This window comes from Euleptes europaea, chromosome 8, assembly GCF_029931775.1.
Source record: "Euleptes europaea isolate rEulEur1 chromosome 8, rEulEur1.hap1, whole genome shotgun sequence".
Classification (NCBI taxonomy): domain Eukaryota; kingdom Metazoa; phylum Chordata; class Lepidosauria; order Squamata; family Sphaerodactylidae; genus Euleptes; species Euleptes europaea.
In genome coordinates, this window is record NC_079319.1 from 1,125,001 (window position 1) to 1,149,439 (window position 24,439).

The 24,439-nt window shown below is 53.3% G+C and overlaps 1 protein-coding gene across 1 annotated transcript in view; it reads left to right on the forward strand.

Annotated features, from left to right (window-relative positions):
* Positions 1-258: 258 nt before the first annotated feature.
* The window catches only part of MROH1 (maestro heat like repeat family member 1), a 60,684-nt gene continuing 36,503 nt past the window's right edge, over positions 259-24,439 (forward strand). The window contains exons 1-15 of the mRNA XM_056854589.1: positions 259-366; positions 8,457-8,602; positions 10,104-10,235; positions 10,787-10,949; positions 12,536-12,634; positions 12,996-13,147; positions 13,897-14,037; positions 15,257-15,349; positions 15,731-15,809; positions 19,480-19,593; positions 21,040-21,113; positions 21,873-21,992; positions 22,166-22,285; positions 22,393-22,537; positions 23,872-23,912. Of these exons, the coding sequence (XP_056710567.1) occupies positions 345-366; positions 8,457-8,602; positions 10,104-10,235; positions 10,787-10,949; positions 12,536-12,634; positions 12,996-13,147; positions 13,897-14,037; positions 15,257-15,349; positions 15,731-15,809; positions 19,480-19,593; positions 21,040-21,113; positions 21,873-21,992; positions 22,166-22,285; positions 22,393-22,537; positions 23,872-23,912 (1,641 nt within the window). The 5' untranslated portion in view covers positions 259-344. The remainder of the gene's footprint in view (positions 367-8,456; positions 8,603-10,103; positions 10,236-10,786; positions 10,950-12,535; positions 12,635-12,995; positions 13,148-13,896; positions 14,038-15,256; positions 15,350-15,730; positions 15,810-19,479; positions 19,594-21,039; positions 21,114-21,872; positions 21,993-22,165; positions 22,286-22,392; positions 22,538-23,871; positions 23,913-24,439) is intronic.

Consider the following 24,439-nt stretch of genomic DNA (forward strand, 5'->3'; position numbering starts at 1 on the left):
GCCGCCCCGTGTCCTTCTGAGGTGGGAGGATGAGGCAGCGGCCCGAAGGCCCCGTTTCCTGCTCTCCAAAAATGTCCTGGGACTCCGCCACCTAGAAGGAGCCTCTGCCTGTGATTTGGGGTTGCCCTACAGTGGGAAGCAACTCTGGGGTCTCCTCAGCTTGGATTTTCACTTGAGCCACACAGAGCGAAGCTGCACAGCGACTGTCGGGATTCCCTTGTCTAGAGGAGTGGGTTTTTTTTTGGGGGGTGTCCTACCTTGGTGCAACGATAGGGTCTTCTGGGACCTCACGTTTTGAGAAGCAGGACGCCCATCAGTGGGCTGGAAACCCAAGGACGAGGAAGATGACGGAGTCCCGGGTGAAAAGTAAGTGGTGCGCGTGGAGGAGGGTCTCCTGCTGGCCCTGCCCTCCCCTCTGTCCGTGCCTTGGAAGTTGAGGGTTTGGCTACATGGTTGGTGGGCTTTGGAAGGTGGCGTGTGGGGTGGAGGGATGTTTACGGAGGCCTTCAGGTTGTAAAGGGCATGATGACTGTCATGGAGCCCCATGGATGGCTGTCTGTCTCTCCTTCTCCCTGCGTGACCCACCTGGGACCTTGAGATGTTCCTGAGAGGCAGGTTGGTGTAGTGTTTAACAGCGGTGGTTTGGAGCGGCGGAGTCTGATCTGGAGAACCAGGTTTGATTCTTCACTCCTCCACATGAGCGGTGGATGCCAATTGGGTGAACTGGGTTTGTTTCCCCACTCCTCCACATGAAGCAAGCTGGGTGACCTTGGGCTAGTCACAGTTCTCTCCGAACTCTCTCAGCCTCACCTACCTCAGAAGGTTCTGTTGAGAGGGGAAGGGAGGGCAATTGTAAGCCGGTTTGATTCTTCCTTAAAGGGTAGAGAAAGTCAGCATGTAAAAACCAACTCTTCTTCTCCTCCGGATGGAGCTTGCCTCCTCCATCCGATTGGCTTGTGGCGTCTGCAGGTACAGCTGCCAGAGAGGAAACAGTTCTGTGTAGCTCCTGGTTCTGACATGAACAGAGGTTTACCAGGGTCTCGTCCCCACTGCGTGCCCTGATGCTCATGGGTAAAAAGGTAGTTTTCCAACCTGGGTGCCAACAATGGGCCCCTCTTTCCGGCAGAAGGGAAAGGTGATTCAGGGCCTCTCAGGTCTGAGCTTGCCTGGGGCAGCCGGCAGCAAGACTTCTTGGTTCCTTAGCTGTGCTTATAGTGACCTAGAAACTGCTGCCTCCCAGCTCTTGTAACACTGACCTTAAAACTGGTGTGTGGCTTCAACATGTAGAGGAATAGCTGTGCGTACGACCTCTCATGGGGCTTGCTTAAGCACTCTGACTTCGCACTTCCCCTCTGTCTGGGATTTTGAAATAGGCTCGGCCTGGCGGGCGAGCAGAGCATGGCGAATCTTCTCCCTTTCCACCCTCTGGGGCAGGGTCCTGAACAGCGGTCAGTTCGAGCCCCAGAAAGGCTGTAAACAGAGCTTACTCCAACGTGTTTCCGTCTAGACATCAGGAAGAATTTCCTAACAGTTAGAGCGGTTCCTCGGTGGAACAGGCTTCCTTGGGAGGTGGTAAGCTCTCCTTCCCTGGAGGGTTTTTAAGCAGAGGCTAGATGGCCATCTGTCAGCAAGGCTGATTCTGTGACCTTGGGCAGATGATGAGAGGGAGGCCATCTTGGCCATCTTCTGGGCATGGAGTAGGGGTCAATGGGGGTGGGGGGGAGGTAGTTGTGAATTCCCTGCATTGTGCAGGTGGTTGGACTAGATGACCCTGGTGGTCCCTTCCAACTCTATGATTCTAGGTGGTGGCAAGTCCAAGTTTGTCACAGTGGTTGTATGCGATCAGTCCCAGCTGCCTGCTTTCGGGTGACTGTGTGCTGCACACCTCCCCTGAAGCCCCGCTTTGTTTTTCACTGTGCTGCTGGTGTTGTGTGTGCTTCGAAGTAATGTCTGAACTGACCCTCACAAGGGGGTCATTTTAGTCCCTCTGGAAAGTCCTGGGGGAGAGGTTTTGTCTCTGCCTCTCTGCCCCCCTATCAATGCAGGTCCCTCTGCTGTGTTTGGGGTCTGCTTTGATTTCTCCCTCTGCCGGGCAGTGTGGAACACTTTGTGCTGCTGTGCTCAGCCGATATCATGTTTGGCTCCCTGCCTGGTGCATCTTCTGCTACTCTGAGCTTGCCAATCAAACTTTTTTCAGGATATCTCCATTGAAGCTAACAGCTCTTTTAATAAACGGGCCACTTAATAAATGGGCCACTCTTGGTTGCCTTCAAGGAATGAATCTCAGGAGCACCTCTCCTGATGCGTGGCTGATGACTGTCTTTCTTTGTGCCCCTCTCTGAAGCATGCCACCTCTGTCCCTGGCATTCAGCTGGTGCTCTGAAGAACAGTTGGTTTTTATATGCCGACTTTCTCTACCTTTTAAGGAGTCTCTAAGCAGCTTACAATCGCCTTCCCTTCCCCACAACAGACACCCTGTGAGGTAGGTGGGGCTGAGAGAGCTGTGACTAGCCCAAGGTCACCCAGCTGGCTTCATGTGTAGGAATGGGGAAACCAGCCTGGTTCACCAGATTAGCCTCTGCCGCTCATGTGGAGGAGCAGCGAATCAAACCCGCTTCTCCAGGTTAGAGGCCGCTTCCCTTATCCACTGCACCAGTCTGGCTGCATGAGCCACGCTTGCTACCCCCGAGCTTGGTGCAGGTATTCCGTGGCCTTTGAGAGGTGGCCATTCAGCCTCTTCAGCAGCCTTCCTGTACTGTGGCTTAGCCTTGAGCCGGCTTTTGTCAGGTGAGCTGACGAACATCCCTCACCTTGAAGCCGTCCGGCTGGCTGCAATTAGGGGTGGGTGGGCCATGTTCTGGTTGTGGGAGTGAGGTGAAGGGGCTGCAATGGTTGGAGGGGGGAGGGCAGCTTTTCCTTCCTTGGCCGGTATCTTGCCAGGCTGGCAACGGGCGACTGTCTGCTTTTTGGTGTCCTGCCGCTCGACTTCTTCTACGGTTGGAGCCCCTGGACTCACTCTTTTGATCGTGGCCTTGGCTCAGTCTCCCTTCCCCATGCCGGTGACTGGTTCGGTAGCTGCTCATCGGTTGGAAAGATCTGGCTGTTGGGATCGGGGTAGGGAGGGGGCAGTTAAGAGTGCTGCTGTTGGCAAGAGCGCTTCAGCTCTCTGCTGAGGTCAGGAACCTCTTCTGAGATCAAGAGTCACAGGGAAGCTGCCAGATCCCGTTGAATACCCCTGTGTCTCTTGGAGGAGAGGGCCCAGAGAGGGGAAGGCCGGTCAACAAGGCAGAGGCCTGAGGGAACTCTGCCAGGCTTCTCAAAGGTGAAACTGAGTTGCACACCTCCCTCTTCTGTACCTACGTTGCCGTTCAGAGGCAGCAGCTAGTTCTGTGACTCCTGCTTCACTTCTGCAAGCTAGAATGTGGGTGACCTACCACAGCTTCATGATTTGAAGCAATTGTGCTCCAGGCGAGGCCAGCTTACCTTCTGCCCCGCTCCTTTACTGCATTTCAGATAGCGAGACTGAGTAGGTATAGTGTGTTTCCAGATTGTATAGGTATGGTGTATTTCCAGATAGCAAGCGTAGACCATTCAAATATAAGAAAGATTAATAAATGAATAAAAACATTACATGTGGTCTGTTCAACCATTTTGGGCTGAGAAAGGGAACGAAGAAAAGGTGAAAATGCAGTCACCTTTCCCTACTTATCTTAAATGATGTTCAAATAGTAGAAAAGGGCAAGAGTCCAGTAGCACCTTAAAGACTAACAAAAATATTTTCTGGTAGGGTATGAGCTTTTGTGAGCCACAGCTCACTTCTTCAGATACAGCTAGAATGTGAATCCATCTGTCTTTAAGTAGAGGAGAGTGAATTCAGACAAGCATTACGGTAGTATGTAAGTGTTAACAGTATGTAAATGTGAATAGCAGGCGTGATGGGGTTAGGTGTGGTATGCAGAAGAGTCTGTGATGTCCAGGGGAGAGATGGGTGTGGAGAAATCAGCATTGGTAATGAGCCATGAATGCAAGGTCTTTATTCAGCCCAGGTAAATGCATTGTCTTTAGTTTGAATATCAACTGTAATTCAGCAGTTTCTCTTTCCAATCTCCCTTTGAAATTCCTTTGTAAGAGAAGTGCTACTCTTAAATCTGCAACAGAATGTCCTGGAAGGTTGAAATGTTCTCCCACTGGTTTTTGAATATTGTGGTTTCTGATGTCAGACTTAGAAGAAACCACAATATTCAAAAACCAGTGGGAGAACATTTCAACCTTCCAGGACATTCTGTTGCAGATTTAAGAGTAGCAGTTCTCTTACAAAGGAATTTCAAAGGGAGATTGGAAAGAGAAACTGCTGAATTACAGTTGATATTCAAACTAAAGACAATGCATTTACCTGGGCTGAATAAAGACCTTGCATTCATGGCTCATTACCAATGCTGATTTCTCCACACCCATCTCTCCCCTGGACATCACAGACTCTTCTGCATACCACACCTAATCCCATCACGACTGCTATTCACATTTACATACTGTTAACATTTACATATTAATGCTTGTCTGAATTCACTCTCCTCTACTTAAAGACACATGGATTCACATTCTAGCTGTATCTGAAGAAGTGAGCTGTGGCTCACAAAAGCTCATACCCTACCAGAAAATATTTTTGTTAGTCTTTAAGGTGCTACTGGACTCTTGCCCTTTTCTACTACTGCAGACAGACTAACACGGCTACCCACTGTGAATGATGTTCAAATAGGACAGGCTAATATTACTTGGAGCTGCAATAGTTGAAAATCCAGCTTTACCTTAGTCCTCCCAGTTGGGGCCTTCTTGCCATGGTCCCCGGCCATGCAGACAAGATGGAGTCCTTTGGTGAAAGTTCAGCCCTTCGTGGGCTCTGCCTCCCTGGTCAGAAGCCATGAGATGAAGGGAGAGCTGCTTCTGAGGATTTATAATCTACCTTGGGCAGCCCATCCCACCATGGGGTCATTTTGGTCTTCCTGCCACCTAAAGGAAGAGAACACATTCTAGCAGGTTGTCTGTCACCTTCTGACCCTTTGGCTCTCACCTTCGAGTCAACTCCTGTCCTGCTTTGGCCAGAGTCATTTGCATAGCCAAGAGCTTGAGTGTTCTGGGCTGGGAGCTTGATGGCACCTTCCCTCAGTTCCTTTCTTTCTGTCAGCCATGAGCTTACAGCTGGGTTCCTGAGCATATACAGAGTTTAGTCACAAAGACTGAAATATTGGGGTTCTATACTATTCTATAGTATAATTCATACAAAAGTAGTCCCCATTACTATGTATGGGTGTGGAAGTTGGACAATGAAGAAAGCTGACAGGAAGAAAGTTGACGTGTGGTTTCGGAGGAGAGTTTTTGGATACCGTAGACTGCCGGAACACTCCCTAAAAACTAAAGAGACCAACTAAAGCTGTCGTACTTTGTGGCTTAGTGGTAGCGCCTCAGTGGTAGTACTTTGTGGCATGCAGAAGGCCCCAGGTTCAATCCCTGGCATCTCTAGTTAAAGGGACTAGTCAAATAAGTGATGTGAAAGACATATTGTCGAAGGCTTTCACGGTCAGAGTTCATTGGTTCTTGTAGGTTATTCGGGCTGTGTGACCGTGGTCTTGGTATTTTCTTTCCTGATGTTTCGCCAGCAGCTGTGGCAGGCATCTTCAGAGGAGTAACAATGTCCTTCAGTGTTACTCCTCTGAAGATGCCTGCCACAGCTGCTGGCGAAACGTCAGGAAAGAAAATACCAAGACCACGGTCACACAGCCCGAATAACCTACAAGAACCGATGTGAAAGACCTCTGCCTGAGACCCTGGAGAGCTGCTGCCAGTCTGAGTAGACAATACTGACCAAGGGTCTGATTCAGTAGAAGAACAGAAGCATATGTTCTGTAGAAGAACATATGCTTCATATGTTCATGTGACTCACTTGAAAAGACAATAATGCTGGGAAAAGTGGAAGGCAGCAGGGAAAGAGGAAGACCCAACATGAGATGGATGGACTCAACTGAGGAAGCCACGCCCCTCAGTTTGCAAGACCTGAGCATGGCTGTTTAACAATAGGATGTTTTGGAGGTTGCCATAAGTTGGAAGCAACTTGATAGCACCTATACATACACACACACACACACACACAATCTCTTATTCTTGGGTGGCGGACATCACAGCTTTCTTTCAAAGTGTAAATATATCTTTTTTTTAAGTAGCTGATTTCAAAAATGTTAAAAGCTGAACTGTAATGATTAGACTCCTCCTCCTTCCAAAAAACCTTCACAATAGGCATGAGAAAGGAAAAACCTCACTGAGCACAGCGGAAGTGATCAGTTCCTTTTCTGCTAGTAAATGAAAGGTAACTTCTAGCAGCCTGGGAGACAATCCAGATGTTCTGTTGGAATTCCTCTTGGGTCAAGCTACAGGTGTAACTTATCATCCTTGCAGGGCTTCTGCTGCCCTAGATGAATAACATCTCCAGGGATATGTTGGCCTCTTATCTGAATTTAAAATGCTTCCAAGGTGTGGTAATCCGCTGCAAGAGCTGAAGCCCCCCCCCCAACTTTATCTGATTGCCCACTGTGTGAACAGAATGCTGGACTTAATGGGCCGTTGGTCTGATCCAGCACAGCTCTTTGCATTTTCTTAATGTGCAGGGAGGTTCTTGGGTCTCCCATGCGCTTCACCAAGTCTTCCTCTCGCTTTAGCTAAAGCTGCCTTCTCATTGCCCTGACCTAGATGGCCCAGGCTAGCCTGATCTCATCAGATCTGGGAATTTAAGCAGGGTCAGGTCCGGTTAGTAGTTGGATAGGAGACCCCCCAAGGAAGTCCAGGGTCCCAGGCAGGCAGTGGCAACCCACTCTGAACATCTCTTGCCTTGAAAACTCTGTGGAGTTGCCATAAGTTGGCAGCAGCTTGACGGTACTTCCCACCACCACGCCTTCTGGTTCCCATGAAGAAACTTACAACTAGTTAACGTACTTTTCAGTTTTCTTTCAACTGTGTCTTGGGTCTCAGGCTTCTAGGATGTTGCATAACTCCTTATTTGCAAGCCCTGGTAAACCGTGTGGGTGTCAACTGAACAGACTCACAATACTTTGTCGTTCACATGGTGGCCCTTCTTGCACTTTCTTCCTCCGGTGAACTGACACAAACTGTGCACCCGCATGCGGAAAAGAGTGTGCCGGTGGCCTCCTCCTCAGTTCCTCGCACAGTGTTTTCCACCACACTGTTGACAGCTGTAACTTCCCCCTCTGACCCCGAGATCTTCCCTGCCAAGATCTTTCCTTTAGGGGGCTGTGCCTACTCCTGGTAGGCCAGTGGGTTAGCCAGGCTCCTTGTATGAAGAGGACATTGTCCACTTTGGGCTTTGTGTTTTGGTGCCTGATATGAGGGACTTCCTAAGGTGGGGGTTGGGGAATGCGAAAGGCCCTGCTGAATCAGACCCAGGCCCAGCAAGTCCAGCAGTCTGTTCACACAGTGGACAAGCAGGTGCCTCTAGGAAGCCCACAAACAAGATGACTGCAGCAGCACCATCCTGCCCTGTGTTCCACAGCACCTGATATAATAGGCACGCTCCTCTGATACTGGAGAGAATAGGCATGCATCATGACCAGTATCCATTTTAACTAGCAGCCATGAATAGCCCTCTCCTCCATGAACATGTCCCCTCCCCTCTTAAAGCCCCTCCAAGTTGGCAGCCATCACCACATCTTGGGGCAGGGAGTTCCACAATTTAACTACGCGTTGTGTGAAGAAATACCTCCTGTTATCTGTTTTGAATCTCTCAGCCTCCAGATTCAGCAGATGACCCCGTGTTCTGGTATTATGAGAGAGGGAGAAAAGCTTCTCCCTGTCCACTCTCTCCACACCGTGCATAATTTTATTGACCTTTATCATGTCTCCCCTTAACCGCCTTCCTTCCAGTTTATACAGCCCTAAGCATTTAGGACCAGGCAGTAGGTGATGGGAAGCACCATGGGCATGGAGTAGGGGTCACTGGGTGTGTGGGGGAGGAGGTAGTTGTGAATTTCCTGCATTCTATAGGGTGTTGGACTCCAGATGACCCTGGAGTTACCTTCCAACTCTGTGATTCTATGATTCTAAGAAAAAAACAGGAGCTGTTGGGTTCATTTTGGTGACTGATCTCTGCAAGAATTCCAAGGGTGCCCAAGCGTGGAAGCCACTTCAGGCTAGGGAAGGGATAAATGTCAAAGGCTGAACTGGTTGGCATTGTCCCAAGGGGTAGTCAAGTGACTCTCTGGAACGGGGAGGCTAGAAGGGGGTGTATTCTTGCTTCCTGGGGGCTCCTTGTGGCAACAGAGTAGGAACAACCCATAACATGGGTCTGGGTTGGAGTACTGGCCCAAGAGGAGCGGCTTCATGGCCAAGGATGGTGGGTGGGGCACCTCTTGGATGATGGGCATCTCCTGCAGCCCTCCCTTTCCCCCTTACAGGGCTGGCAGTAACCCTGATGGATGCCACCACAGACAAGGACCCGCTGGTCCATGAGCAGATCTTCAGCGCTCTGTGCTACTTGGGAGAAGCAGAACCTGAAGAGGTCCTGAACGCCTGCGAGGAATACCTGCGGCAGCATGACAAGGTGATGCCCCACAGGCCTGGTGCCTCATGGAATAATCCTGTTTTGGGGCATGACCCTTGATGGGTGTGTGCAGAGGAGAAGCTGAGGGCAAATCCTGGCTAGGACAGGAGGGTGCAGAACACCTCCCTTCACCTGCAAGACAAAACACACTGTTGGCCGCATGTGCAGAATTCATACGAAGGGCAACGGAAGAAAGAAGGTGGGCTTGGGGGTTGGGCAGAGCCTTTCCATCGGGGCCTGAAGGGGCTTGGGGTGGGCATCTGCGTGGAGTTCCCTGCTGGTTGTCTGCCCCTTTTCTCAGCCCTCCCAATATTTCTGCTTTTAAACGTTTAACCATGGCTCAAATCCCCGGCGCCAGGTTGCCACGGTGCCTAGAAATTTTATTGTGGCTCCTGGTATTCTCAGCAGTGTTTTTGTTGTAGTTTCCTTCAGCAATTTTCACAGGGAAGTGCAAAGGTTGGATCCAAACACTTTTTTTCCAGTGGTAAAAAAAGGAGGACGAAGGGTCCCTTTTGAACTCTAAAGGCTAGATGGCCATCTGTCAGCAATGCTGATTCTATGACAGGCAGATCATGAGAGGGAGGGCATCTTGGCCGTCTTCTGGGCATGGAGTAGGGGTCACTGGGTGTGTGTGTATGTGGGGGGGGGAGATTAAAATTTCCTGCATTGTGTAGGGGGTTGGACTAGATGACCCTGGTGGTCCCTTCCAACTCTATGATTCTAGGTGGTGGCAAGCCCAAGTTTGGGATTTTGGGACCTCCATGGATAAAAGCCATGTCGGAAGGGGTCTGTAATGAGGGGAGTTGGCCAAGGCTGAGCAAGAATACTAGCTGGAGCTTAATTATCATTTTACGTCAGAATGTTTTATGACATAAAAATAAAAGTGCACGAAATTCTTGTCACCTCTTGTTTATAGGCAAAGTCTATACATTTCAGTGGTGGTGGATGAGTTTACTTCCTGACTTGGTTGCTTTCTATACTAGCTCCAGTAAATTAAATGGTATTTTTTAAAAAAGTATAATTGAGGAGACATTGAGCTCTGGGGGGGGGGGGAGATTAGCTTTCTGTTGGGCTGCTGAAAACCAGGGTTACCCTTAGGTTTGTTTAGATTCTGCAACTCTTTTGTTATGGCTTTAATAAAATTACAAGTAAGTGTGGAGAGGTTAGGATTTGCTTTTGCAGTAGTGGTAACTAGGAGACTTGGTCATTCATATAAAAACCCTGAAGCCTGAAAAATGAGTCTGGCCCCTACATTTTGGGGGTGCCTCCTAGTGCCCAAGAAAACTCATCCAAGCCCGCTTGAGCCAAGGTTAGCAGCACCCCTTGGGTTCCTTCTTAGACTCGAAAGTGCCTCTGTAAACCCGGGCCAAGGACACATCCCTGTGGCTTGTGCCCCCATGAAGTGAGAGGGGTTTGTGCTTCTCTGCCGTTGGGGTTTGGGGCCTGGAGCTCCCGGAGGTGAGGGGCTGGCTCTGAGTCTCCTGCGTCTTCTCCCTCTCAGCTGGCCTACCCACACCGCGTAATTATCCTGCGGGCCATGGAAGCTGTGGTGAGGGGCAGCGTGGCGCGGATGGACAAGAGCACCGCCAAGATCGTCATCTTCTTGGCTTCCAATGAGATGACCAAATCCAAGGTATTTGCTGCAGCTCTTGGTGCTCCTCGAGAGCCAGCGTGGTGTAGTGGTTAGGAGCGATGGTTTGGAGCTGTGGACTCTGATCTGGAGAACCGGGTTCGATTCCCTACTTCTCCACATGAGTGGCGGAGGCTCATCTGGTGAACGGGATTTGTTTCCCCACTCCTACATACGAAGCCAGCTGGGTGATCTTGGGCTAGTCACAGCTCTCTCAGCCCCACCTACCTCCCAGGGTGTCTGTTGTGGGGAGGGGAAGGGAAGGTGATTGTAAGCTGGTTTGATTCTCCCTTAAGTGGTAGAGAAAGGCACATAAAAACCAACTCTTCTTCTTCCTTGATGGCTGCTTCTGGCGCCCGAAGTTGGGGGCCTGGGGTTCTTCTAAAGGGGGAGATCAGGACCACCTGCAGCCCAGGGAGGGGACGTGATTGGGGGAAGAGAGGAGGAGTCACCACCCTTCCACACTGCCCCACCCCTGCTCTGGGTGCAAGGCTGGGCCCTCAGTTGTGGGGACTGCCCAGGCTGCAGCTGCTGCCTCCTTCTCCTCGGTGCAGGACGTCGTCCCAGAGTGGCAGCAAGCGGCCAGCAACGTCCTGGTGGCGGTGGGGAGGCGCTTCATCAACAAGGTGATGGAGGAGGTGCTGACCAAATTTCAGCCGGGTGTCCTGCCCCACTACTTCATCGTGTGGACTTTTGCCAGCCTCTCTGTGGCCAACGGTAGGTGGCGGCTGGCCTAGAGCGGGGGCCAGTTAGCCAGTGACCCCAAGGGGCCGGGAGGGGGTGGGGCAGCCTCCTTCCCTTCGGAGGCAAGCTGGTGGGAGGGGTCTTTCTGCAGGGCCCTCCCTCCCTCCCTCCTCCTGGGGTACTGCTGGACGCTTCCTTCAAGCAGGAGGAGGGAGGGGCCCTGAATGGATTGGGGGGGGGGCACAGAGGAGCGCTGTGCAGGCCAGTTCCGAAGGGCAGAAGGTGACTGGGGACAGGAGGGGGTTGTTTCTGGCAAGCATTGGACTTAGACTCTTGTTGAGGCAGAGTAGATTCCGTGTGCCCATAGGGCTGACAGCCAGAAGTGGCAAAGAGAATAGAAAAAAAATAAAGGAAAAAATTCAACCTAAACTACACAAAGAATTAAAAGTTGAGCTAATATTATTCAAAATGTTGTTATAATTTATTATGGGGTGTACACGCATTTATTATTGGGTGTACACGCATTAAAAACACTAGGCCCAAAACATATAGGCTTCAAATTAAAATTGCTAAATATCCAACAGTGTTGATGATCTGTAATAAATGCAAATGACCGATACGAAACCAGACACGTTTCGGCCCGTTCGGCCTTCCTCACTGGTCATAAATACATTCATACATATTTTCACAAACACATCCAAAAATACATAAAAGGTATGTTTAAAAGTAACCACCTTATATGGTGTGTGGTGTGTTGTCAGTCGTAGCAAAAGGTGTTATTTTCACCATTTAAAACTGGCACACATTTAAAATTGGCCAGAAGCGACAACCAGCTAACCGCGGAGGCTGCTGTCTCAAAGAGGTGGTGGCAGAAAGAGTCGTCAAGTGCAGCTGACTCACGGCAACCCGGTTCAGAGGTGGTTTGCCAGTGGCCTGTCTCTGTGTGTAGTGACTCTGGGATTCACTCACTGGTCTCCCATCCAAGTGCTCAGCAGGGCCCACCCTGCTTAGCTTCTGGGATCAGGCCAGCCGGGGCAGTCCAGGTGAGGTCAATCCAAAGGTAGCTCTTTCTCAGGTGAGAAGAAGATTTGGTGAAGCGCCTGCTCCTTGACTTCCGGCAAAGGGAGCTTCCGAGATCTCACCCGATGGGGACAGCCTGAGCCACCTGACAACAGGCCCCAGGGACAGGGGTGCAGGGAGGGGTGTGCTCCCTGGGGCCTCCCCCCAGTTGGGCTGATGCTGCCGTTCAGGAGGAAAAGATGCAAGCTGGTGTGCGACACCCTTTGCGGAGGGCCCTCGGAGACCATTCCTCTTCTGAGTCATGTCCCCTGGGCCAGCTCTAGGGCAGGGTCCAGCACCAGACGGCAGCTGGCTTTTGCGCTGGGGGCTCTGCCTCCAGTAAGTTCTGGGCGGAGGGAGCAGAAGCCAGCGGGAGTGGAGACTCCGGATCCTGGGAGTTCTGGGGTGTCTCACAGGAGTGGGTCGTTGGGCACACGGCTTGGCTGTGGCTGTCGGGGGGGAAGTGGCTCTGGCTGTGTGGGCGGGGGGCCCAGAGAGCCTGCTGGCCAAAGCACTTGATTTTAGGCTGCTGTTGCTGTCTCTTCCCCCGCCCCCGCCAGTCTTTGGGATGGTGCCGTTCCTCCCCTCCATCCTCGGGACGATGCTGCCCATGCTGGGAATGGCCAAGCAGGAGCACATGAGAGCCGTCTTCTGCTTCGGTAAGGGGGCAGCAGGCCTCTTTCATGCTTGGGGCCTCTGTGGCGGGCGCTGGTCTGTGGCGGGGCACGAGGGGGCCGGGCGTGAGGGTCCCAGGCAGGGTCCCACACACCGTTGCTGGGGCAGGATGTGGCCCTCTGCGCCGGCTCTTTCCCAGAGGCTTGGTTCAGTCCTCCAAAGCAGCCTTGGAATCCCCTCGCCTGCCTGTGCGGAGTTTGGCCAGGGTGGCTGGGGCCAGGTGTATGCTGGGCTCAGCATGGTAAGAAACCCACTTTGGCACGGGGAGGGGAAGGGCCCCCGCTGCACTCCGGAGGGGTTGGGCTTTGCCGTGACCAGCTTGGCCTTCTTTGCGGGGGGGTGTAGCTTTGCAGAACTTCAGCGAGAGCATCCAGGAGTACCTGGCGAACCTGGACCAGGCCCCGGACCCCACAGTGAGGCGGGACACCTTCTCCCAGGAGGTCTTCAGTGCTTACGAAGTGCTCTTCAACTGCTGGCTCCTGAGCCGGGAGGCCAAGGTGCGGATGGGATGGAGCTGGAAACCCCGGCAAGCGGGAGGGGGGAGCCCCTTCCTCTCTCGGGCCTTTTTGTTTTGACGGCTCTGCTCCCTGGGTGTTGCCATTCCTGGGGCTCCCAGCCCACCCCTGGGGCAAATGGCTCATGTTGAGGACCTGACGGGCTCTGGCTGCAGGAGGTCCCTGGGCAGGGGAAGGCTGGCCGGGTGGGCCCTCTGGAACAAGAAGTACCCTCCTGATGCTGGCTGGGCAAATTCTCCTCTGGCAGAGCTGCCCTAGGGGAAGGTTCTTGGGGAAAGTGAACCCCCATCAGGCACTAGTCCTGGGGGTGGGCCCCCCAGCAAGGTCCCGGTTGCTGGCGTTGGAGGCGCTGCCTGCCCCTGTGGCGGGCTATGCTAGGTGGGCTCAAGAGGACTGGTGACCTTCCCTGCCTCTCTCCCAGCATGGTGTAGTGGTTAAGAGCAGCGGACTCTGATCTGGAGAACCGTGTTTAATTCCCCACTCCTCCACATGAGCAGCGGTGGCTAATCCGGTGGACCGAGTTTGATTTCCCACTTCTACACACAAAGCCAGCTGGGTGACCTTGGGCTAGACAGCTCTCTCTTGGAGCTCGCTCAGCCCCACCTACCTCACAGGGTGTCTGTTGTGTGAAGGAGAAGGAAAGGTGATTCTAAGCTGGTTTGAGTCTCCCTTAAGTGATAGAAAAAGTCTGCGTATAAAAACCAGCTCTTCTTCCTATTCTCTCTCTGCAGCTGCGGCTGGCGGTGGTAGAGGCACTGGGCCCCATGAGCCACCTGTTGCCCAGCGAGAAGCTGGAGGAGCAGCTCCCCCGCCTCATCCCACGCATGCTGGCCCTGTACAAGCGTCCAGCAGAGGCCTACTACGTCTCCAAGGTGACCATGGCCGGGGGTCTGCTGCTTAGGCATTCGTCGGAACGCTGCCTGGCCTGGTGGAGCACATGGTTCTGATGGCGAGAGGCCTTTGGGCCCAGGGCCCCTGTGGCCTCTTGCCGGGGTGCTGCCCTGGCTTCCAGAAGGGGAGATGAAGGGCTGTGGCCCAGCGGTGGCGTATCCGCTTGGCATGCAGTCACGGGCATCTCCAAGGACTAGGCAAGAGGTGATGGCAAAGGCCTCCCTGGGCCTGAGACCCTGGAGAGCTGCTGCCAACCTGAGCAGACGACACTGAACTTGATGGACCAAGTGTCTGATTCAGTAGAAGGCAGCTCTGCATATGTAGAAGCAGAGGTCCCTGCCAGGTGTGCTGGGGGTATTTTAAATTAGCCAGTGTAGAGTCATGGCAGGACTGACTTGGGTCCTGCTGGTGCCAGCATGGCTCCCTGACTCAGGGTGTGCCCAGTATGAGCCCCCTTAGCTGGGAAGGCCTTCTAGTGGACAGGTGTGTGTGGGCAAGGGGAGGCCGTGGCTGCTTGGGAAAGGCTTGGCCGGGCAGGAGATGGGGCTGCAGAGCGCTGGACGAAGACCTGGTACACCGGTCTTGGAATCCAGATGTGCTGTGAAGCTCGGTGGGTGGTCCTGGTTCAGGCGTTCTTTCTTAGTCTAACCCCCACTTGATTGCCTGTTGCGGGGAGGAAGCGGGGAAGGGAGAGCCACGTGTGCGGCACCTGAGCTCTTTGGAGCCCCCAGAAAGCTTCCTTCCACAGAGGTATAGAGGACAGGCTCGCCAGGGTCTCAGGTGGAGGTCTTCCCCATCACCTGCTGCGCTGCTGAGCCATGGTCCCTCCCTAAAATATGCGGGACAAAAGATGGGGGAAGGCAGGTGGGTGTACTTGCCCTGTGCGGCAGGAAGAGAGGTCGGGGAGACCCACTGGCTTGACCTCTGGTTTTGTGATCCTGCGTTGAGCGGGGGGTTGGACTAGATGGCCTGGATAGCCCCTTCCAACTCTATGATTCTACCCCTGGCGTTGCTGCCGAAGGGAGGGCCAGTTCCCCTGAGGGTCTAGTCCTGGGGGTGGGAGCAGCCTGGCCATGGGGAGTGAAGCTGGTCAGGCAGAATGAAAGCGGAGGGAGCGCTTTGGGTGTTCCCTGAAGACTCCTGATCCGGCTCGTGCCATGCAAGGGGTGCTAACCTCACACCGTGTGTCCCCTCGGGCAGAGTTTGTGCCAGATCCTGGAAGCCTCAGTCAACATCGGGAGCCGCACTCTGGACACACAGCTGGACGCCCTCCTCGACGTTCTGCAGCTCCAGGTAGGGCGGGAGCTGGGTGGGGAGGGGGCATCAAATGTCTGCAGAAGGATGGACAGGAAAGTGGCAAGACACAAGACTGGGAGGTGGGGGGGGTCCTCTCTTCCCCCCTGCCCCGTTTGCAAGCAGGGGTTTCTGTTTCACTTCTTCTTTTTTGCTGAGCAGCTCTCGAGACCCAGAACTGCCTCTTCTGAGAGGCTTGGCTTAGCGCATCCCCCTCAGGAAGTCAGGCTGGTTTGGGTGGCTGAGCTTTGCTTTGCTGGGCTAGCCTGGAGGAGTGCTTTTCTTGGCCCTGAGTACCTGGCTGGGGTAGTGGCAGGCAGTGCGCATCTTGGGCTGCCTGGCCAGTGCACGTTTTAACTGTCTTTCTCCTTCGTTGAGCAGATCAGTACTCCCCTGGACTCCTCCATGCCTGTCCAGCTGAAGAACCACAACGAAGTCCTCCGGTGCTTCACTGTGCTGGGTAAGGGCCCCGGGAGAGCTCTGCCGCCTGGCACCAGCCTGCTCCCAACCCAGCTGTTGGCATCTTCTTGAAATGTAGCTGCTTGGCCTTCCTCGGCACACAGGGGCTGGGCTGGTGGTGGTTCCGGTCCTCGAGAGGGGGTTCCGTTTGGCCTTCAACAACGGCGAATGTTGCTCATGGACTTCTGTTCCCCAGTGGCTGCTGCAGCAGCCGGCTCGGGTGGACTCCTGGCAGCAGAGCTGAGCACGCCCTAGGCTCAAAAGGGGGTGGAGCGGAGAGGCGGCGCTTAGGCCTGTCTCCTGCCTGGAAGCCGGTTTCCAGCAGTGCTGGTAAATGTAAATGTTTATTGATACGGCACCAGCCAGCAGTGCTGGTCAAGATGTGGCTTCTCCTTTTCCTGCTCTCAACTAGTGCCGGAGGTGTGGCCCATGGGCTTTCTGCAGCCTGAGCTGGCTGGCTGCCCCCCTATCCCTTGCACTGTGCAGGGTCTGATCTGGAGCTCTGGGAATCCCCCAGTGAAATATGACAAACGGTGGAATGGGGTTGCAGGGTTTAGCGTGCTTTCCTTTTAGCAGCTTTCTAGACTTCAGGGTGAAAAACCAGGAGTCAGCTGGAGGCTGAGCAGGGCCTCGATCGCCACTCTCTTTCTGTAAGTAGCCAGAGTAGGCAAAGGATGGAAGAGAGCAGTCAGGTCAAGGGGAGAGGCTGTGGCTCAGTGGTACAGTGGCAGAGCCTCTGCTTGGCATGCAGAAGGCCCCAGGTTCAATCCCCAGTGGCATCTCCAATTAAAGGGACCAGGCAAGTAGGTGATGTGAAAGACCTCCGCCTGAGACCCTGGAGAGCTGCTGCCAGCCTGAGTAGGCAATACTGACTTTGATGGACCAAGGGGGGTCTGATTCAGTATAAGGCAGCTTCATGTGTTCATATGTTCTCAGCAACAGGTTTTCCTTGGCTCCGCATCCTGGCTGCTCAAAGCCATGGTCAGCCTTGCTCATGCCCCCCCCCCCCATGTCTGTGGCCTGAGTGTGGGGCTTGCAAACTCTGGCCCTGTCGATTGGTTGGGGTGAGCAGTAATGAGGGTTCAGTCCAGCACTAGTTCTTTGTGTGTGTGCGGGGGAGGATATTGTTGCCCACTGTTGGTACTAGGACTGCAAAGGAACCTTGAGTGACTTTGGTGGCGGAAAGATAAACATCGTCCTCCTTGGGCCTCGGCTGAGTCACCCTCAGGTGATTTTCCTCCTTAAGTAACACCTTCCCAAGGAGGGGTGTTAGAGCATCGGACAGAGTGTGGTTTGTGTGTGAAGGGCCTGGTGTGAAAACAACCTAGCAAGCTGTACACGAAGTCCTCTATACATGGAGTTCTGCCCCCGGGGCTCCTGACCCCCTCGCATGACAGTCGGCCACTTCATGCCCCTAAGTGACCTTCCGTCACTGGGGACCTGATGTTCCCCCACCACCACCACCAACTGTATTGCTTTGGAGGTGAGATTATGTCTCCCTCCCCTGTGTTCTGTTTTTGGTACGGGGAACCACCTCGTTCTGTTGGTTGGTTTGCGGAGCATAAAGGCTGATGTCACGCGGTGCTTCGTGCACCCCCATCTCTAGGCGTTCTCAGGGACCACCAGTGTGTGAATGTGGCCGACATGTGTGGCATCTGCGTCTTTGCAAGCAGCTGGAGTCGTGGTGACAAAAGCCAGTGTGAAGGTTGCCCTGGCGGTTAAGGGTGTGACTCCTGAGTACATGCCACATGAGGGTCACGCATTCCAGCGCACTAAGAGTTCAGTGTGAGCTCCTGTTCTCGTGCCTCATTGGTTATCCAGGGGACTGGCTGTGGATACGAGATGCGGGAGGCCTCTTGAGCTTCAGGCTGCATGGCGCTGGCCGGCTCCGTGCACCGAGGAGTCCTTCGGTGGTGTGTCTTGCCTTGGGGCTTTGGCAAGTGCAGGCAGGAGCTGCAGATGAGCAAGAGGAGAGGAATCTGTGCAATGGCCCAGTCCTTCTCTCCCCCCCGCAGCCCCTGCCCAGTTCCTTCTAAAGGTTTCTCCCTCCCCCAAAATACTAGAACTTGAAGGCATCCAGTGTAGCTGACAGGCAGTAGATTCAGGATGCCAGTAGATTCAGAGGACTGTGATAGATTCGTGGAGGGGAGGGCTTGTCAGTGGCTACTAGGCATGATGACTAAAGGGAGCCTCCATGTTCCCAGCGCCAGGAAGAGGCATCAGAGGAAGGCCTCGGCCTCTGTGCCCTGCCTTTGGGCCTCCAGAGGAACTGGCTGGACCACTGTGTGAGAGGGGATGCTGACCTAGAGGGACCCTGATGCAGGAGGGCTCTTCTGGGGTCCTGAGGTGCTCTCCTCCTACGGCTGTGGGTTCCCCTTCCCCAGCATCCAGCTCTGAGGGCTTCACTTAAAAGGCAGGGAGACGGCTCCCTCCCTTTCCCCCCACTGCTCTGCTCTCTTCCCCTCCATCTGTTCTCTGACGGCTCATTGCAGCAGCAAAGATTTCATTCCTTTTTTCTAGCTGAGCTTGCAAGTCGAATAGAGATTCTGCACCTGCTGTTTATGCCATCCTTGGTCTTAGATAGCTCGTTGGAAGAGTTACAGAAAAAAAGGCCTGAGAAAGTGCTTTTGTAAGAGTTCCGATTGGCCTTCTGTCTTAGACATCTCATGACATCTCAGAATGATGTCATAGGTTCTTGTTGACTGGTCATTTGCATCTGTGCTGTTAGTACTTACTGCAGAACCAATCAGATATTTAGAAGTAGTCAAATGATTGTGAGAATCAACTTTAGAGAGTGATAAGATTGATAATTTGTCTTGCTTGGGGGCTTCCTGGAGGCACCTGGTTGACCACGGTGTGAACAGACTGCTGGACTTGATGGGCCTTGGGCTGATCCAGTAGGGCTTTTTCTTATGTTCTTATCTATAAATGAGCATTATAGTGAGAAGCAAATCAGATTTCTTTGGATTGAAGGTTCAAAATGCAGAGATCAAAGACAAGATCTCTTGGTAAGGTATTTGGGGTCTAATCTAATTTGACAATCCCTAAAAGCAGAGATAAAAGGCTAAAACCTGATTTGTTGAGCTGATATTGTATCGAAATAAAACTTGATTGATAGATTGATTTGTTTTAAATACCAATTTGTTTTAAATCACCAATTTTAATATATTGATAATGTTAGCATGCCTTTATATTTTTTCTATTGGGTTAATTATGCCTTTGTTTTTTAATCTCTTATGTAATAAAAAGAATAAATTCTTGATTTGATAAAAAAGATTCTGCAGGTGTTTTGGTCAGTTGTCAGTTGCTCACAAAGGGAAAACAGGACTCACGTCCAAAAGATTATTTATTGTATTACCAAAAGTCAGAAAGAGGAGTAACTTTTCCTGGCTTGGTAAAACTAAGAGACGCGAGGCTGCCATGGTTTCAGAAGCAGAGCTTTGGGGGGAATTTCAGTGCAAATTCTCTTGTGTTGCGAGAGAAATAATTCCTGTGCTCCATGCTGACCTTGGATCACAGCAAGGGGTGTGATACAACGCTGGGCGTAGCAACCTCGGGGGGTGGGGCGCTGGCAGATGTGGGGAGGGCTTCACGCGCCTGCAACGGCCGGCTCTGCGTTCTCCCCCTGTGCCTGGGTTGGTAATTGCCGGTTTGGCCTCTGTCTCCTGCAGCTGCTTCTTTCCCGGACCGCTTGCTGGGATTTCTGCTTCCGAAGCTGGAGTCGGGCAATGAGAGGATGCGGGTGGGGACCCTGACCATCCTGCGGCAGATCATCAACAGTGCCCGTGAGTGAGGGAGGGGCACGGCGGTCTCTCCGAGGGCCCTGGTGGCAGCCCCTGGAGGGGCTTTCAGGTGGTGGGGTTGGGGTGTTCAGAGCCCCCCCTCCCGTCCTTGAGGGCTGCTTGAGCTCCCAGGCTTCATTCCTGTATTATACTTTTCATTTGTGCCCTGCTTTTCTCCACTAGCCCCACACCAGCCCTGTGAGGTAGGCCAGGCTGAGAGTGTGGTGGGCCCCAGGTTAACTGGTGAGCTTCCATGGCAGAGCAGGGACTCGAACCCATGTCGCCCAGCTCCTAACTCAACAGACTTAACTGCTACTGTACACCGGCTCTCACCACAGACCACGGGCATGCTTGCGTGGCAGCCGACCTTGGCACCAGCTGTGGGGTTTAGCTTTTGGCTGTCACTCTTGGCCTGCTCCTGAGACCCCTCCATGTTGTGGCTTCATGCTGGGAAGCGGAGCTCTCCTCGGTGCATGGGCAGGGGGTCTGACTCTTGGCCCCCCAGGGCTTCTTACCACTCTGCCACTTGCCTGTCGGGGCCACTGGCGTGCCGCTCCACTGCCCGGCTTGTAGCTCCTCGGGAGTAGGGCAAGACCCCTTGAAGCGTCACCTGTTGGGCTGCCCAGAAAGGAAGCCTCCATGCCCCTTAGCATTCGTGTCAGATGGGGGAACCCAGGGTGGACTTGGCCAAGGTCTTTGGTGGCCTGCTGGCCCTGGGTGGGTGGGTGGGGGGGAGAATGGATGAAATGGCGGCAGCACAAGGCACAGAAAGTGCAGGCGAGACTCTACTCAGACCTAGGGTTGCCAACTCTGGCTTGGGAAATTCCTGGAGATTTAGGGGTGGAGCCTGTATAGGGTGGGGTTTGGGGAGAGGAGGGACCTCAGTGGGCTCTAATGCCAGGCAACCCACCTTCCAAAGCAGCCACGTTCTCCAGGGGAACTGATCCCTGTAGTCTGAAGATCAGTTGTAATTCCGGGAGATCTTCATGCCCCACCTGGAGGTTGGCAACCCCAGGTGGACCTGCTTTCTCAAAGGTCTGTGCCATTCCTGCTGTCTGGAGAGAGAGCGAGAAGAGCTGGGCAAAACGAGGGTGCTGTTGGCAGACAACTGTGCCTTGCGTAAGCAGACTCGGCTGCGGGTCCAAGAAGCTTGGTGCCGGGCTTCTGTTCTGGCCGCTCGGTCTGATGCCCAGAGCAGCGGCCTGTGCAGAACTGGGCTGAGCTCCTCAGCTTGGAATGTGGCAGCTGGCGCTATGCCAACGGCCATGGAGCTGTGGTGTTCCTTGCCTTGTTCAGGTGGCCCTGGGCTGCAGACCTGGAAGCTCAGGCCATCTTCAGGGGAAGAGTCCCACTTTCTTCCCGAGGAGACGGGCATGCCCTGCTCAGGCGCACAAGCCTGGCAGGAGGGTGTCTTGTGGGAGTTGGCATCTCTCCTCCCTCCCTCCCCAGCCTCTCAGATGGAGATCAAGAAGCCCTTCATCCTGTCCTCCATGAAGCTGCCTCTGCAAGACAACAGCAACAAGGTGAGTGGAGGAGGCCAGGGGGCTGCTCAGGGGTCCTGCTTTGTGGTGGCTGCTCCCAGCATGCTTGCCTCCTCCAGTCACCCCCCCTTGTACTGGGCAGACCTCCTGCCCCCTGCTGAGGAGGCTGGGCATGCTCTCTGCCCTGCTTGTTTTAAGCAAGGCTTGGCATTTGTAGGTAGCACTCCAGAGAGCCTGAGGCCCAAGGGCTGCCTCTCCCATGCAAGCATCTGCTCGGCTGAGCTCCTCACAGGAGGCCCTCATCCTGCTCAGACTGAGCAGTGCTCTTTGGGGGAGACCAGCTGGGCACTGTTGCTTCGCTGCAGCAGATGTGGTGCCGTTTCCTCGGGCAGTTGCCCTGGGGTCTGCTGGAGTTCATGGGCAGGGGGTGAATCCTTTGAGATGCCCAATTTCTTGCCACAGGACAGGTTCTCCTGTAGCAGGCCAGTGTGCGTGCATGCAGGGAAGGCAGTGGCTTGCCGAAACTGAGTGATAAGCCCAAGACCCCTGGCTCTACTGTGGCGGCTGTCAGCCCCTTTCCTCTCCTCTCACCTTCCGCCTATGAGTGGCTCTGAGGCAGGGGAGGGGCTCTCCATCCAAGCTGCCCAGGTCTGATGGGAGCTGGTGGCCGAATCGGGCCGCTTGGCCATCCTGGCCAGCTCTGCGTGTTCAGCCCCTTGGGCGCAAGGGGAGGGGTGGCGGAGGCCTCGGAGAGGACTGACCTGGGTCTGTGTTGTGATGCCCCAATGGGGCTTCTTGCAGGTGAAGCGGGCGATGGTTCAGGTGATCAGCGCGATGGCCCACCACGGGTACCTGGAGCAGCCGGGCGGGGAAGCCATGATCGAGTTCCTTGTCCGGCAGTGCGCCCTTCCGGTGGAGCAGGTAAGTCTGCTGTCTGGGATGGGGGACATGGGGGAATCTCTTTCCGGGGCCTGATTCCGTTGATGCGTCAAGTTGAGGTCACTGGCTTCCCAATGGGTCATCTGTCCCAGCGTCCGTGGATGGCCGGGTGGGGGTGTGGCATTAAAACTGTCCTGCTTCTGACGCCTGTTCAGTCTTCTCAGCTGCCCCGGCGGCAGTCCCTGGAAACGGAGGACCTGACGGATGGCCACGTCCGGGACATCAGCGTGAACACCCTCTTCCTCATCAGCACCACCGTCGACAGGATGAGTGAGGTGAGCCCACGAAGGTGGCCGCAGCAGGGAGGGGGAGCCGTTGCCCAGCCTCGGGACGGGTGAGGGTGCTGTTCTAATCTGCCCGGCTGTGTCTCCCCCCACCCCAGGTCCTTTGGCCTTGCCTTCTGGAATTCGTGACCCCCGTGCACTTGACCGGTGCCCTGGCCCCACTCTGCAGGAGCCTCGTCCACCTAGCGGTGAAGAGGCAAGAGGAGGGACAGAAGGACTTCCAGCTCCACTGTGACACCAACGGTTTGTGTCTTGCTGCTGGGGCAGGGGAGGGAGGGGAGGCTCGAGTGTGAACAGCCAGCTCTTAACCTCTGTATTGATAACGCTGGTTTCTGCAAGTGGAAAACACCAATTTATTTTTTAAATCTGTTTAAAATCTTTATTATCTACCTTTCTCCCTTGCAGTACTCAAGGTAACAATGTAACTAAAACATTATACAAAAACCTAATAAGAACCACAATTATAAAACTCATTAAAAGTCACAATTTTAAAACTCAAGTCAGTACTGCCAATAATAAAAGTTACTGTAAATCAATCAAAATGCAGAGTTAAATAAAACGGTCTTCAGCTGCCTCCTGAAGATTGAAAGTGAGGGGCCAGGTGCTCCGCTCTGGGGAGGTTGTTCCATAATCGTGGGGCTGCTCTTGTTTGGCATATTTATGGAATTTCAAAGTATAAATGTCTGTGTTTTCTATAAGAAAAATGGCAATTCTTCCCAATACTTGAGAAGAAGTTTCAAGCTACCGCACCCTATGCTGCCATAGCATGTGTATCTTTAACTTTTGCCATCTGAGAGGCAGGAAAAATAATAGATGAAGGGAGAAAACACGTTTTGTAGTGGACGAAGGCAAGTGCAGTTGGATAGAAATACTCCGTCACAATGGGGAAGGTCTACCCTGGATATCAAGCTACTCTTTATAACACTGAAAACGCTTTAGCATGTTATCGTTAGACACATTATAACATATTAATAGTTGGCAAAAAAAATTACATTCAAAACCAAAAAAATCTTAACTGTTGTCTATGTCTACAGTATACCTAGGAATTAGCATTATCAAATTCTGTTGGTTGCCTTGCATGACAATTTTCATGCTACACGTAACAGAAGTTTTTTTTCCCAGGGCTGCTTAAGAGTTTCCAATTTTTTCATTGGGAAAAACAAAAGTCTTTAGATGTTTGCGTGCCACGTGTCTGAGTGATATGCTTTCTAAGATGAGGTTTGTCTCACTCAGAAGAGAACAGTCCACAGGAGTTCTTTTTCCAGTGCTCAGACTTGAAGGTCTGTGTGGGGGTATTTCCCCCCCCCCACCTTGACCCATCGAGAAGGGCAGATTGTAAGTGAAGCTAGACAAGCAGGTCATATTGCCAGTTTCTCTCAGCAGGGAAAACAGGAAATTGTTCTTTTGGGCTTTGGGTGTCTAATTTTTCCCTGCTCTAGAGGTGGTTCCCAGTTCTCCCTAGCCATGGATGAAGTGCTGCCTCCCCCCCTCCCCCAGCATGCTCCCTCCCCCAAGGGAGACCTGCTGGGCAATCTGGTGTTGGGGTCTTACAGATCTTCTTCTTCTCTCCTTTGCAGGGAATCTCCCGTCTCCATGCGCTCTAATGGCCAGGATGCTGGTAAGTGTGTGTGTGTGTGTGTGTGTGTGTGTGTGTGTGTGCGTGCTGCAGAAATCGCTGCTGCTGGGGTCTGATGGCAGCTTGTCCCGTTGCCCTTAGTAGGGCAGACCTGGTTTGTGTAGGCACATCTCTGATCCTTTACAATGGGTGTGTGTGTGAGTGTGAATTTTGGAGTGAAGCCTTGGCAGGACTTCCTTCAGGTGTTTCCTGCCCAGAAGCTGCCCCTTCTACCCTGGGGCAAGTTTTCGCATGGCAAACAGCCCCGCACGGCCAACAGGAAGTGGGTGCTGGTGGGAAGAGTTGCCCCCCTTTCCTCCCTGCACCAGTCCTCGCTTTTAAATCTCCTTCCCATGTGATTTTGAAAGATCCTGGAGAAGGGCAGTGTTGCCTTACCCTAACCCCATCCCCGTCCCCATCCAGGCACTAACTTTTCCCCTCCTTAGCCAGTGAGAGCTTGGGCTCCCTGAAGGGCTCCCGCCAGTGGTGTGGGGCCCTTTTGCCTGTGACTGACAGAGCTCCCCGGTCCA